The sequence below is a fragment of the Rutidosis leptorrhynchoides genome, chromosome 4 (genome assembly GCF_046630445.1).
Source record: "Rutidosis leptorrhynchoides isolate AG116_Rl617_1_P2 chromosome 4, CSIRO_AGI_Rlap_v1, whole genome shotgun sequence".
Lineage (NCBI taxonomy): Eukaryota > Viridiplantae > Streptophyta > Magnoliopsida > Asterales > Asteraceae > Rutidosis > Rutidosis leptorrhynchoides.
This window is the reverse complement of record NC_092336.1, coordinates 461,524,134-461,537,313: the sequence shown is the minus strand read 5'-3', so window position 1 is coordinate 461,537,313 and position 13,180 is coordinate 461,524,134. Positions and strand designations below refer to the sequence as shown.

The window sequence follows — 13,180 nt, the reverse complement described above, 5'->3', positions numbered from 1 at the left end:
TTGAATAAGAAAGATAACCTACTGTATATAACAAAGGTTTCTTGATCTTAGATGATTACTTGGAATGGATTAGAAAGCTTGGAAGTAAATTAGTAAACTTGAAGGGATTTTTGAAGTGTTCTTGAAGTGTTCTTCCTATGATGATTATAGCTTGATTCTTGAAGTGATTTTTGATGAAGATGATGATTAACTACTGGAAAAATACGTTCATAATAGTGTGGGTGTGTTGAGAGAGAATTAGAAAGAGAATTGGAAGTGAAATGGAGTGAATGATGAGTGGTAATTGGTGAGTGGTGAGTGGGGTTAAAAGGAGTTCTAGTTAGTTGACTAGCTCATGGTAGAAGTTAAAATTGATTAGTCATACATGACATAATCAAGAGTGGAATCCCATGCTAGTTCCTATTGGTATATACTCATAGTAAGTACGTTTTGAAGCTGTATATAATACGGGTAAGAATACGACTAGAATTCTTGATGAAAGAAAAGAATGGAAAAGTAACTGTAACCATTTTCGTTAAGTATGAGTGTTTTGATATATGTCTTGAAGTCTTCCAAAAGTATTTTAATACATCTAAATACACTACATGTATATACATTTTAACTGAGTCGTTAAGTCATCGTTAGTCGTTACATGTAAGTGTTGTTTTGAAACCTTTAAGTTAACGATCTCAATTAATGTTGTTAACCCATTGTTTATTATATCTAATGAGATGTTAAATTATTATATTATCATGATATTATGATATATTAATATATCTTAATATGATATATATACATTTAAATGTCGTTACAACGATAATCGTTAAATATATGTCTCGTTTCGAAATCCTTAAGTTAGTAGTCTTGTTTATATGTATATAACTCATTATTAATATACTTATGGAGATACTTACTTATCATAATCTCATGTTAACCATATGTATATCCATATATATATCGTCATATCGTTTTTACAAGTTTTAACGTTCGTGAATCGCCGGTCAACTTGGGTGGTCAATTGTCTATATGAAACATATTTCAATTAATCAAGTCTTAACAAGTTTGATTGCTTAACATGTTGGAAACATTTAATCATGTAAATATCAATCTCAATTAATATATATAAACATGGAAAAGTTCGGGTCACTACAGTACCTACCCGTTAAATAAATTTCGTCCCGAAATTTTAAGCTGTTGAAGGTGTTGACGAATCTTCTGGAAATAGATGCGGGTATTTCTTCTTCATCTGATCTTCACGCTCCCAGGTGAACTCAGGTCCTCTACGAGCATTCCATCGAACCTTAACAATTGGTATCTTGTTTTGCTTAAGTCTTTTAACCTCACGATCCATTATTTCGACGGGTTCTTCGATGAATTGGAGTTTTTCGTTGATTTGGATTTCATCTAACGGAATAGTGAGATCTTCTTTAGCAAAACATTTCTTCAAATTCGAGACGTGGAAAGTGTTATGTACAGCTGCAAGTTGTTGAGGTAACTCAAGTCGGTAAGCTACTGGTCCGACACGATCAATAATCTTGAATGGTCCAATATACCTTGGATTTAATTTCCCTCGTTTACCAAATCGAACAACGCCTTTCCAAGGTGCAACTTTAAGCATGACCATCTCTCCAATTTCAAATTCTATATCTTTTCTTTTAATGTCAGCGTAGCTCTTTTGTCGACTTTGGGCGGTTTTCAACCGTTGTTGAATTTGGATGATCTTCTCGGTAGTTTCTTGTATAATCTCCGGACCCGTAATCTGTCTATCCCCCACTTCACTCCAACAAATCGGAGACCTGCACTTTCTACCATAAAGTGCTTCAAACGGCGCCATCTCAATGCTTGAATGGTAGCTGTTGTTGTAGGAAAATTCTGCTAATGGTAGATGTCGATCCCAACTGTTTCCGAAATCAATAACACATGCTCGTAGCATGTCTTCAAGCGTTTGTATCGTCCTTTCGCTCTGCCCATCTGTTTGTGGATGATAGGCAGTACTCATGTCTAGACGAGTTCCTAATGCTTGCTGTAAAGTCTGCCAGAATCTTGAAATAAATCTGCCATCCCTATCAGAGATAATAGAGATTGGTATTCCATGTCTGGAGACGACTTCCTTCAGATACAGTCGTGCTAACTTCTCCATCTTGTCATCTTCTCTTATTGGCAGGAAGTGTGCTGATTTGGTGAGACGATCAACTATTACCCAAATAGTATCAAAACCACTTGCAGTCCTTGGCAATTTAGTGATGAAATCCATGGTAATGTTTTCCCATTTCCATTCTGGGATTTTGGGTTGTTGAAGTAGACCTGATGGTTTCTGATGCTCAGCTTTGACCTTAGAACACGTCAAACATTCTCCTACGTATTTAGCAACATCGGCTTTCATACCCGGCCACCAAAAATGTTTCTTGAGATCCTTGTACATCTTCCCCGTTCCAGGATGTATTGAGTATCTGGTTTTATGAGCTTCTCTAAGTACCATTTCTCTCATATCTCCAAATTTTGGTACCCAAATCCTTTCAGCCCTATACCGGGTTCCGTCTTCCCGAATATTAAGATGCTTCTCCGATCCTTTGGGTATTTCATCCTTTAAATTTCCTTCTTTTAAAACTCCTTGTTGCGCCTCCTTTATTTGAGTAGTAAGGTTATTATGAATCATTATATTCATAGATTTTACTCGAATGGGTTCTCTGTCCTTCCTGCTCAAGGCATCGGCTACCACATTTGCCTTTCCCGGGTGGTAACGAATCTCAAAGTCGTAATCATTCAATAATTCAATCCACCTACGCAGCCTCATATTCAGTTGTTTCTGATTAAATATGTGTTGAAGACTTTTGTGGTCGGTATATATAATACTTTTGACCCCATATAAGTAGTGCCTCCAAGTCTTTAATGCAAAAACAACCGCACCTAATTCCAAATCATGCGTCGTATAATTTTGTTCGTGAATCTTCAATTGTCTAGACGCATAAGCAATCACCTTCGTTCGTTGCATTAATACACAACCGAGACCTTGCTTTGATGCGTCACAATAAATCACAAAATCATCATTCCCTTCAGGCAATGACAATATAGGTGCCGTAGTTAGCTTTTTCTTCAATAACTGAAACGCTTTCTCTTGTTCATCATTCCATTCAAATTTCTTCCCTTTATGCGTTAATGCAGTCAAGGGTTTTGCTATTCTGGAAAAGTCTTGGATGAACCTTCTGTAGTAACCAGCTAGTCCTAAAAACTGGCGTACGTGTTTCGGAGTTTTCGGTGTTTCCCACTTTTCAACAGTTTCTATCTTTGCTGGATCCACCTTAATACCTTCTTTGTTCACTATGTGACCGAGGAATTGAACTTCTTCCAACCAAAATGCACACTTTGAAAACTTAGCGTACAATTCTTCCTTCCTCAATACTTCTAACACCTTTCTCAAATGTTCACCGTGTTCTTGGTCATTCTTTGAGTAAATAAGTATGTCATCAATGAAAACGATGACAAACTTGTCAAGGTATGGTCCACACACTCGGTTCATAAGGTCCATGAACACAGCTGGTGCATTAGTTAAACCAAACGGCATGACCATAAACTCGTAATGACCGTAACGTGTTCTGAAAGCTGTCTTTGGAATATCATCTTCTTTCACCCGCATTTGATGATACCCGGAACGTAAGTCAATCTTTGAATAAACAGACGAGCCTTGTAGTTGATCAAATAAGTCGTCGATTCTCGGTAGTGGGTAGCGGTTCTTGATGGTAAGTTTGTTCAACTCTCGGTAGTCGATACACAACCTGAATGTACCATCTTTCTTCTTGACAAACAAAACAGGAGCTCCCCACGGTGATGTGCTTGGTCGAATGAAACCACGCTCTAAAAGTTCTTGTAATTGGCTTTGCAGTTCTTTCATCTCGCTGGGTGCAAGTCTGTAAGGAGCACGAGCTATTGGTGCAGCTCCTGGTACAAGATCTATTTGAAATTCAACGGATCGATGTGGGGGTAATCCCGGTAATTCTTTCGGAAATACATCGGGAAATTCTTTTGCAATGGGAACATCATTGATGCTCTTTTCTTCAGTTTGTACTTTCTCGACATGTGCTAGAACAGCATAGCAACCTTTTCTTATTAGTTTTTGTGCCTTCAAATTACTAATAAGATGTAGCTTCGTGTTGCCCTTTTCTCCGTACACCATTAAGGGTTTTCCTTTTTCTCGTATAATGCGAATTGCATTTTTGTAACAGACGATCTCTGCTTTCACTTCTTTCAACCAGTCCATACCGATTATCACATCAAAACTCCCTAACTCTACTGGTATCAAATCAATCTTAAATGTTTCGCTAACCAGTTTAATTTCTCGATTCCGACATATATTATCTGCTGAAATTAATTTACCATTTGCTAATTCGAGTAAAAATTTACTATCCAAAGGCGTCAATGGACAACTTAATTTAGCACAAAAATCTCTACTCATATAGCTTCTATCCGCACCCGAATCAAATAAAACGTAAGCAGATTTATTGTCAATAAGAAACGTACCCGTAACAAGCTCCGGGTCTTCCTGTGCCTCTGCCGCATTAATATTGAAAACTCTTCCACGACCTTGTCCATTCGTGTTCTCCTGGTTCGGGCAATTTCTAATAATGTGGCCCGGTTTTCCACATTTATAACAAACTACATTGGCATAACTTGCTCCGACACTACTTACTCCGCCATTACTCGTTCCGACACCATTTGTTCCTTTCGTTCTATTAACCCCTGGTCCGTAGACCTCACACTTCGCCGCGCTATGACCATTTCTTTTACACTTGTTGCAAAATTTGGTGCAGAACCCCGAGTGATTCTTTTCACACCTTTGGCATAGCTGCTTCTGATTGTTGTTGTTGTTGCGGTTATTATTGTTGTTAGGATGATTGTTGTAGTTGCTGTTGTTGTTGTTGTTGTTGTTGGGCCGTTTGTTGTAGTTGCGATTGTTGGGATAATTGTTGCGATTATTGTTGTAATTGCTGTTGTTGCTGTATTGGCGATTCTTATCACCGTTTTCCTCCCACTTTCTTTTGACTTGCTTCACATTGGCCTCTTCAGCAGTCTGTTCTTTAATTCTTTCTTCAATCTGGTTCACTAGTTTGTGAGCCATTCTACATGCCTGTTGTATGGAGGCGGGCTCGTGTGAACTTATATCTTCTTGGATTCTTTCCGGTAATCCTTTCACAAACGCGTCGATCTTCTCTTCCTCATCTTCGAATGCTCCCGGACACAATAGGCACAATTCTGTGAATCGTCTTTCGTACGTGGTAATATCAAAACCTTGGGTTCGTAACCCTCTAAGTTCTGTCTTGAGCTTATTGACCTCGGTTCTGGGACGGTACTTCTCGTTCATCAAGTGCTTGAATGCTGACCACGGTAGTGCGTACGCATCATCTTGTCCCACTTGCTCTAGATAGGTATTCCACCATGTTAACGCAGAACCTGTGAAGGTATGCGTAGCGTACTTCACTTTGTCCTCTTCAGTACACTTACTTATGGCAAACACCGATTCAACCTTCTCGGTCCACCGTTTCAATCCGATCGGTCCTTCGGTTCCATCAAATTCCAAAGGTTTGCAGGCAGTGAATTCTTTGTAGGTGCATCCTACACGATTTCCTGTACTGCCAGATCCAAGGTTATTGTTGGTATATAGCGCAGCCTGTACTGCGGCTATGTTTGAAGCTAGAAAAGTACGGAATTCCTCTTCATTCATATTCACGGTGTGTCGAGTAGTCGGTGCCATTTCCTTCAAAATAGTCAAATGGAACAAGTTAATCATACAGAATATTAAGAGTAGTTAATAGTATTTCGTAGCATAATATGAACTCATTTATAAAAGCTTTTTCTTCATATTAGCGTTTTATAAGTTTAAATTCGGGTAGTACCTACCCGTTAAGTTCATACTTAGTAGCTAATATACAATTCAACTACTACAATTCTATATGAAAAACTGATTATAATAATATTTCGCGTTCAAACTTTTATACAATATTTTACAAACTTACAATACCGCTTATTTTACATAAAGCATGAAATATAGCACACAATAACTTTGATACAAGATAGTTGTGAAGATAATTCTAGCTAGTACACAAGTCGTTCAGCAAAGGCAATAAAGACACGTAATTCATACGTCCAGAAACAAGTCATGCATTCTGGTTTTACTAGGACTACTTCCCATCCTTGGTCTTGTGGAACATAACCGTTATGGCCGTTGATAAGACAGCGTGTTGTAACGTCGTCAAAGGGACGAGGGTTACGTAATGACCAACAGTCTCGTAATAACCTAAAAACCTCATTTCTTACCCCAATTACCGACTCCGTCACTTGAGGGAACGTTTTGTTTAATAGTTGTAGCCCGATGTTCTTGTTCTCACTTTGGTGAGAAGCGAACATTACTAACCCGTAAGCATAACATGCTTCTTTATGTTGCATGTTAGCCGCTTTTTCTAAATCACGAAGTCCTATATTTGGATATACTGAGTCAAAATAATTTCTTAACCCGTTGCGTAAAATAGCATTTGGGTTCCCCGCAATATATGCGTCAAAGTAAACACATCGTAACTTATGGATTTCCCAATGTGATATCCCCCATCTTCCGAACGAAAGCCTTTTATAAACCAAATCATTCTTGGAACGTTCTTCGAATGTCTTACAAACTGATCTCGCCTTAAATAGTTGTGCCGAGGAATTCTGACCGACTCTAGACAAGATTTCATCAATCATGTCTCCGGGTAGGTCTCTTAAAATATTGGGTTGTCTATCCATTTTGTGTTTTTATACTGTAAAATAGACAAGAGTTAGATTCATAAAAAAAAATACTTATTAATACAAGCAATTTTTACATATATCATAAAGCATAAGCACACTATATTACATATATTACACCACACGAATACAACTATCTTATTCCGACTCGCTTGTTTCTTCTTCTTCGGTTTTGGTTCGTTTTGCCAAGTTTCTAGGGATATATGATGTTCCCCTAATACGAGCCGTAATTTTCCACATTGGTTTAGAAAAACCTGGTGGTTTAGAGGTTCCCGGGTCATTGTTACAACTTAAGGACTTCGGGGGTTGACGATACATATAAAGTTCATCAGGGTTGGAATTAGATTTCTCTATTTTTATGCCCTTTCCCTTATTATTTTCTTTTGTCTTTTTAAATTCAGTTGGGGTAATTTCTATAACATCATCGGAATTCTCGTCGGAATCCGATTCATCGGAGAATTGGTAATCCTCCCAATATTTTGCTTCCTTGGCGGAAACACCATTGACCATAATTAACCTTGGTCGGTTGGTTGAGGATTCTCTTTTACTTAACCGTTTTATTATTTCCCCCACCGGTTCCGATTCTTCTTCCGGTTCCGATTCTTCTTCCGGTTCCGACTCTTCTTCCGGTTCCTCTTCGGGAACTTGTGAATCAGTCCACGAATCATTCCAATTTACATTTGACTCTTCATTATTATTAGGTGAGTCAATGGGACTTGTTCTAGAGGTAGACATCTATCACATAATATCAAACACGTTAAGAGATTAATATATCACATAATATTCATATGTTAAAAATATATAGTTTCCAACAAAAATGTTAAGCAATCATTTTTAAAGAAAACACGGTCGAAGTCCAGAATCACTAATGCATCCTAACAAACTCGATAAGACACACTAATGCAAATTTTCTGGTTCTCTAAGACCAACGCTCGGATACCAACTGAAATGTCCCGTTCTTATTGATTAAAAACGTTCCATATTAATTGATTTCTTTGCGAGGTTTTGACCTCTATATGAGACGTTTTTCAAAGACTGCATTCATTTTAAAACAAACCATAACCTTTATTTCATCAATAAAGGTTTAAAAAGCTTTACGTAGATTATCAAATAATGATAATCTAAAATATCCTGTTTACACACGACCATTACATAATGGTTTACAATACAAATATGTTACAACAAAATAAGTTTCTTGAATGCAGTTTTTACACAATATCATACAAGCATGGACTCCAAATCTCGTCCTTATTTAAGTATGCGACAGCGGAAGCTCTTAATAATCACCTGAGAATAAACATGCTTAAAACGTCAACAAAAATGTTGGTGAGTTATAGGTTTAACCTATATATACCAAATCATAATAATAGACCACAAGATTTCATATTTCAATACACATCCCATACATAGAGATAAAAATCATTCATATGGTGAACACCTGGTAACCGACAATAACAAGATGCATATATAAGAATATCCCCATCATTCCGGGACACCCTTCGGATATGATATAATTTCGAAGTACTAAAGCATCCGGTACTTTGGATGGGGTTTGTTAGGCCCAATAGATCTATCTTTAGGATTCGCGTCAATTAGGGTGTCTGTTCCCTAATTCTTAGATTACCAGACTTAATAAAAAGGGGCATATTCGATTTCGATAATTCAACCATAGAATGTAGTTTCACGTACTTGTGTCTATTTTGTAAATCATTTATAAAACCTGCATGTATTCTCATCCCAAAAATATTAGATTTTAAAAGTGGGACTATAACTCACTTTCACAGATTTTTACTTCGTCGGGAAGTAAGACTTGGCCACTGGTTGATTCACGAACCTATAACAATATATACATATATATCAAAGTATGTTTAAAATATATTTACAACACTTTTAATATATTTTGATGTTTTAAGTTTATTAAGTCAGCTGTCCTCGTTAGTAACCTACAACTAGTTGTCCACAGTTAGATGTACAGAAATAAATCGATAAATATTATCTTGAATCAATCCACGACCCAGTGTATACGTATCTCAGTATTGATCACAACTCAAACTATATATATTTTGGAATCAACCTCAACCCTGTATAGCTAACTCCAACATTCACATATAGAGTGTCTATGGTTGTTCCGAAATATATATAGATGTGTCGACATGATAGGTCGAAACATTGTATACGTGTCTATGGTATCTCAAGATTACATAATATACAATACAAGTTGATTAAGTTATGGTTGGAATAGATTTGTTACCAATTTTCACGTAGCTAAAATGAGAAAAATTATCCAATCTTGTTTTACCCATAACTTCTTCATTTTAAATCCGTTTTGAGTGAATCAAATTGCTATGGTTTCATATTGAACTCTATTTTATGAATCTAAACAGAAAAGTATAGGTTTATAGTCAGAAAAATAAGTTACAAGTCGTTTTTGTAAAGGTAGTCATTTCAGTCGAAAGAACGACGTCTAGATGACCATTTTAGAAAACATACTTCCACTTTGAGTTTAACCATAATTTTTGGATATAGTTTCATGTTCATAATAAAAATCATTTTCTCAGAATAACAACTTTTAAATCAAAGTTTATCATAGTTTTTAATTAACTAACCCAAAACAGCCCGCGGTGTTACTACGACGGCGTAAATCCGGTTTTACGGTGTTTTTCGTGTTTCCAGGTTTTAAATCATTAAGTTAGCATATCATATAGATATAGAACATGTGTTTAGTTAATTTTAAAAGTCAAGTTAGAAGGATTAACTTTTATTTGCGAACAAGTTTAGAATTAACTAAACTATGTTCTAGTGATTACGAGTTTAAATCTTCGAATAAGATAGTTTTATATATATGAATCGAATGATGTTATGAACATCATTACTACCTCAAGTTTAGTAGGTAAACCTACTGGAAGTGACAAGAAATGATCTAGCTTCAAAGGATCTTGGATGGCTTGAAAGTTCTTGAAGTAGGATCATGACACAAAAACAAGTTCAAGTAAGATTTTTACTCGAATTAAGATAGTTTATAGTTATAGAAATTGAATCAAAGTTTGAATATGAATATTACCTTGAATAAGAAAGATAACCTACTGTATATAACAAAGGTTTCTTGATCTTAGATGATTACTTGGAATGGATTAGAAAGCTTGGAAGTAAATTAGTAAACTTGAAGGGATTTTTGAAGTGTTCTTGAAGTGTTCTTCCTATGATGATTATAGCTTGATTCTTGAAGTGATTTTTGATGAAGATGATGATTAACTACTGGAAAAATACGTTCATAATAGTGTGGGTGTGTTGAGAGAGAATTAGAAAGAGAATTGGAAGTGAAATGGAGTGAATGATGAGTGGTAATTGGTGAGTGGTGAGTGGGGTTAAAAGGAGTTCTAGTTAGTTGACTAGCTCATGGTAGAAGTTAAAATTGATTAGTCATACATGACATAATCAAGAGTGGAATCCCATGCTAGTTCCTATTGGTATATACTCATAGTAAGTACGTTTTGAAGCTGTATATAATACGGGTAAGAATACGACTAGAATTCTTGATGAAAGAAAAGAATGGAAAAGTAACTGTAACCATTTTCGTTAAGTATGAGTGTTTTGATATATGTCTTGAAGTCTTCCAAAAGTATTTTAATACATCTAAATACACTACATGTATATACATTTTAACTGAGTCGTTAAGTCATCGTTAGTCGTTACATGTAAGTGTTGTTTTGAAACCTTTAAGTTAACGATCTCAATTAATGTTGTTAACCCATTGTTTATTATATCTAATGAGATGTTAAATTATTATATTATCATGATATTATGATATATTAATATATCTTAATATGATATATATACATTTAAATGTCGTTACAACGATAATCGTTAAATATATGTCTCGTTTCGAAATCCTTAAGTTAGTAGTCTTGTTTATATGTATATAACTCATTATTAATATACTTATGGAGATACTTACTTATCATAATCTCATGTTAACCATATGTATATCCATATATATATCGTCATATCGTTTTTACAAGTTTTAACGTTCGTGAATCGCCGGTCAACTTGGGTGGTCAATTGTCTATATGAAACATATTTCAATTAATCAAGTCTTAACAAGTTTGATTGCTTAACATGTTGGAAACATTTAATCATGTAAATATCAATCTCAATTAATATATATAAACATGGAAAAGTTCGGGTCACTACAATGTTCCCGTTGTTCTTCCTGAAATTCGTTAAATTGTCGCCTTTGTTCTTCATATTGGTCGTCTCTGTGTTGATAACCAACCTGAAAATCATGAAAACCGGAAATCACTTCCTCCAACTCTTCTTCCCGTGTCCTTTGCGTCTGCCTACGCCTTCTCCTTTGAAACTGAGGTAATTCTTCTTCACTTTCAGGTTCCTCCATGTGAACCTCCTCCTGCACATTTTCTCGTCCGACACCGCTACCACCTGCTTCATGATCGTGGGCACGGGGTGGGTTTTGAGGTGGTTCCATCCTAGGAACAAAGGGAATGAGCCGATTGTGTTGGTTGAGCTGCAAAAATTGGGCATTGATATAGTATATACTTCCCAAAGGTTCCATCATGTCCGGATTTGCTACTAGCCGGTCAAAGTTAATTCCAAACGAGCTCGCTATTCGAGTGATATAGTGACCACCTACAATAGGGTTTATATTTCTTGTCCCTGTTTCGTTTAGATATTTTGCCACTGTGGTTGGAATATCAACTGGACTTTTATTGTAGATTTTGTCCATCAGAAAAACGTCTAGCCTCGTTACCTTGTTGTTTCCTTCCCTTCTTGCATTGAATGTGCAAGAAACCAACCTCTGAATTAACTTCGCCTCTTGATGATGTATTTTCGTGAATGTGCTTCAACTAGCAGCGAATTGGTAATTACTTATGTCGCTCCAAAAAATTCTGGGATTGTAGCTGGAATCGTAATACTCTGTCTGTCGGAGATATGCGTCCAATTGATCGTCATCTAGCTCGTTATATATGTCCAAAGCATGAGCTAAATCGATTTGGCTCATTGATCGAGCCAAACCTCCCAATCTAAACCTCATAAAATCCTGCCCTCTCGGATTTAAAATGCATTGAAAGTTCAGAGTTGCGATGAATTCCTTACACAACTCGGGGTAAATGGTTTCATTTATCCGCATAACCCGTTCTCATGCCCGAATTGTGATTTCTTGTCCGGATGACAATTGGTGTTTCACCTCTAACATTCGTGCGACTCTATTGTACTCTCTTGCTTAAACCAATGGTTCCGGGTCAAAATACCAAGTGGCCTCACACTTTTTCCTTACCACCCATTCATATTCTTCCGCGTAGTCCTCATGATCCCGGACATAAGCTAACCAAACAGCAGGATCATTTTGATCCGGTACGGGTGCTTGTTGTCTTCCTTGGTTTGAACCTTGTCCTTGTTGGGCCGCTTGACTAGATGACCTTGTCTACACATAAGAAACATCACCAAAACAAAAAGGCATATAGAAATAATACCTTGTTAGTGTTAGGTTAAATCAAAATACATGTTCAAAGATACATATAGCAATAGTTATGTTAATCCTTCAAGCAAATAAATCATTTTAAGAGCAAAGATTATCATGACTAGTATAGCATTATAGAAACCAAATTTGAACATAATCCTTAAGCACAATTTAACTCATCATGTTATTGTTACCCAAAAATCTATTAATCATATCACAACAAGCATACTTAAGTGGAACACTAAAGTTTTTCATGCTTACATTATCAATTTTTTTCATTCAATTCATGTTAGCATTCCAACTTTGAGACTTTTATTCAAGATAACAAGACTCATAAAACATCCAAAATCATCTTCAATCAACCCACAATCACTAATTACAAACTATCCTTAACAGATTATCAAGCTAGCAATTCTATTGGCATGTAAACCCTAGATTCATAAGAATATCATAAAAATACAATGAAATCTCAATTTTAAGGCATACAAGGTGTACATAATAATTATAGCATGTTAATGTTCACAAAAATCATGAATTTAAAGAAAACCCACTTAAATTCTTCAACAAATTCGAATTTAAGAGATTAAAATCGATGTATTAAAAAGAATAAAAAGTAGAAGAACATGAACATACTCTCCTCATCTTGAATTTGCTTGAAAATGGAAGTGATTTGGTGAAGATTGGATGAAAATTAGTTAGGGTTTGGTAGGTTTTTTGAGTTTGGAAGAGATAGATGCAGAATTTGGGGATGAAAAATGGCAGAAATCGGGGTTGGGGTTTTTGTGGTTGAGAATTAAAAGTAGGCCCCACAATAATTGAACCAATAAGTAGCTGAACGGAGGGGTGCGCGAAGTGCACACAGAAGTGTGCGCGGCGCGCACAAGCTTGTACGGTGTTTTTCTTTTTGGTTTTGCGCGGAGTGTACCAGAGACTAACTCAGGAAGCTTGCTGATC

The 13,180-nt window shown here is 36.2% G+C and overlaps 1 protein-coding gene across 1 annotated transcript in view; it reads right to left on the bottom strand.

Annotated features, from left to right (window-relative positions):
• The window catches only part of LOC139842239 (heparanase-like protein 3), a 56,670-nt gene extending 43,802 nt beyond the window's left edge, over positions 1-12,868 (bottom strand). Inside the window, exons 1-3 of the mRNA XM_071832407.1 lie at positions 12,860-12,868; positions 12,044-12,190; positions 10,983-11,272 (exon numbers count right to left, since the gene is read on the bottom strand). Coding sequence (XP_071688508.1) covers positions 10,983-11,272; positions 12,044-12,190; positions 12,860-12,868 — 446 coding nt within the window. The remainder of the gene's footprint in view (positions 1-10,982; positions 11,273-12,043; positions 12,191-12,859) is intronic.
• Between the last annotated feature and the right edge of the window lie 312 nt (positions 12,869-13,180).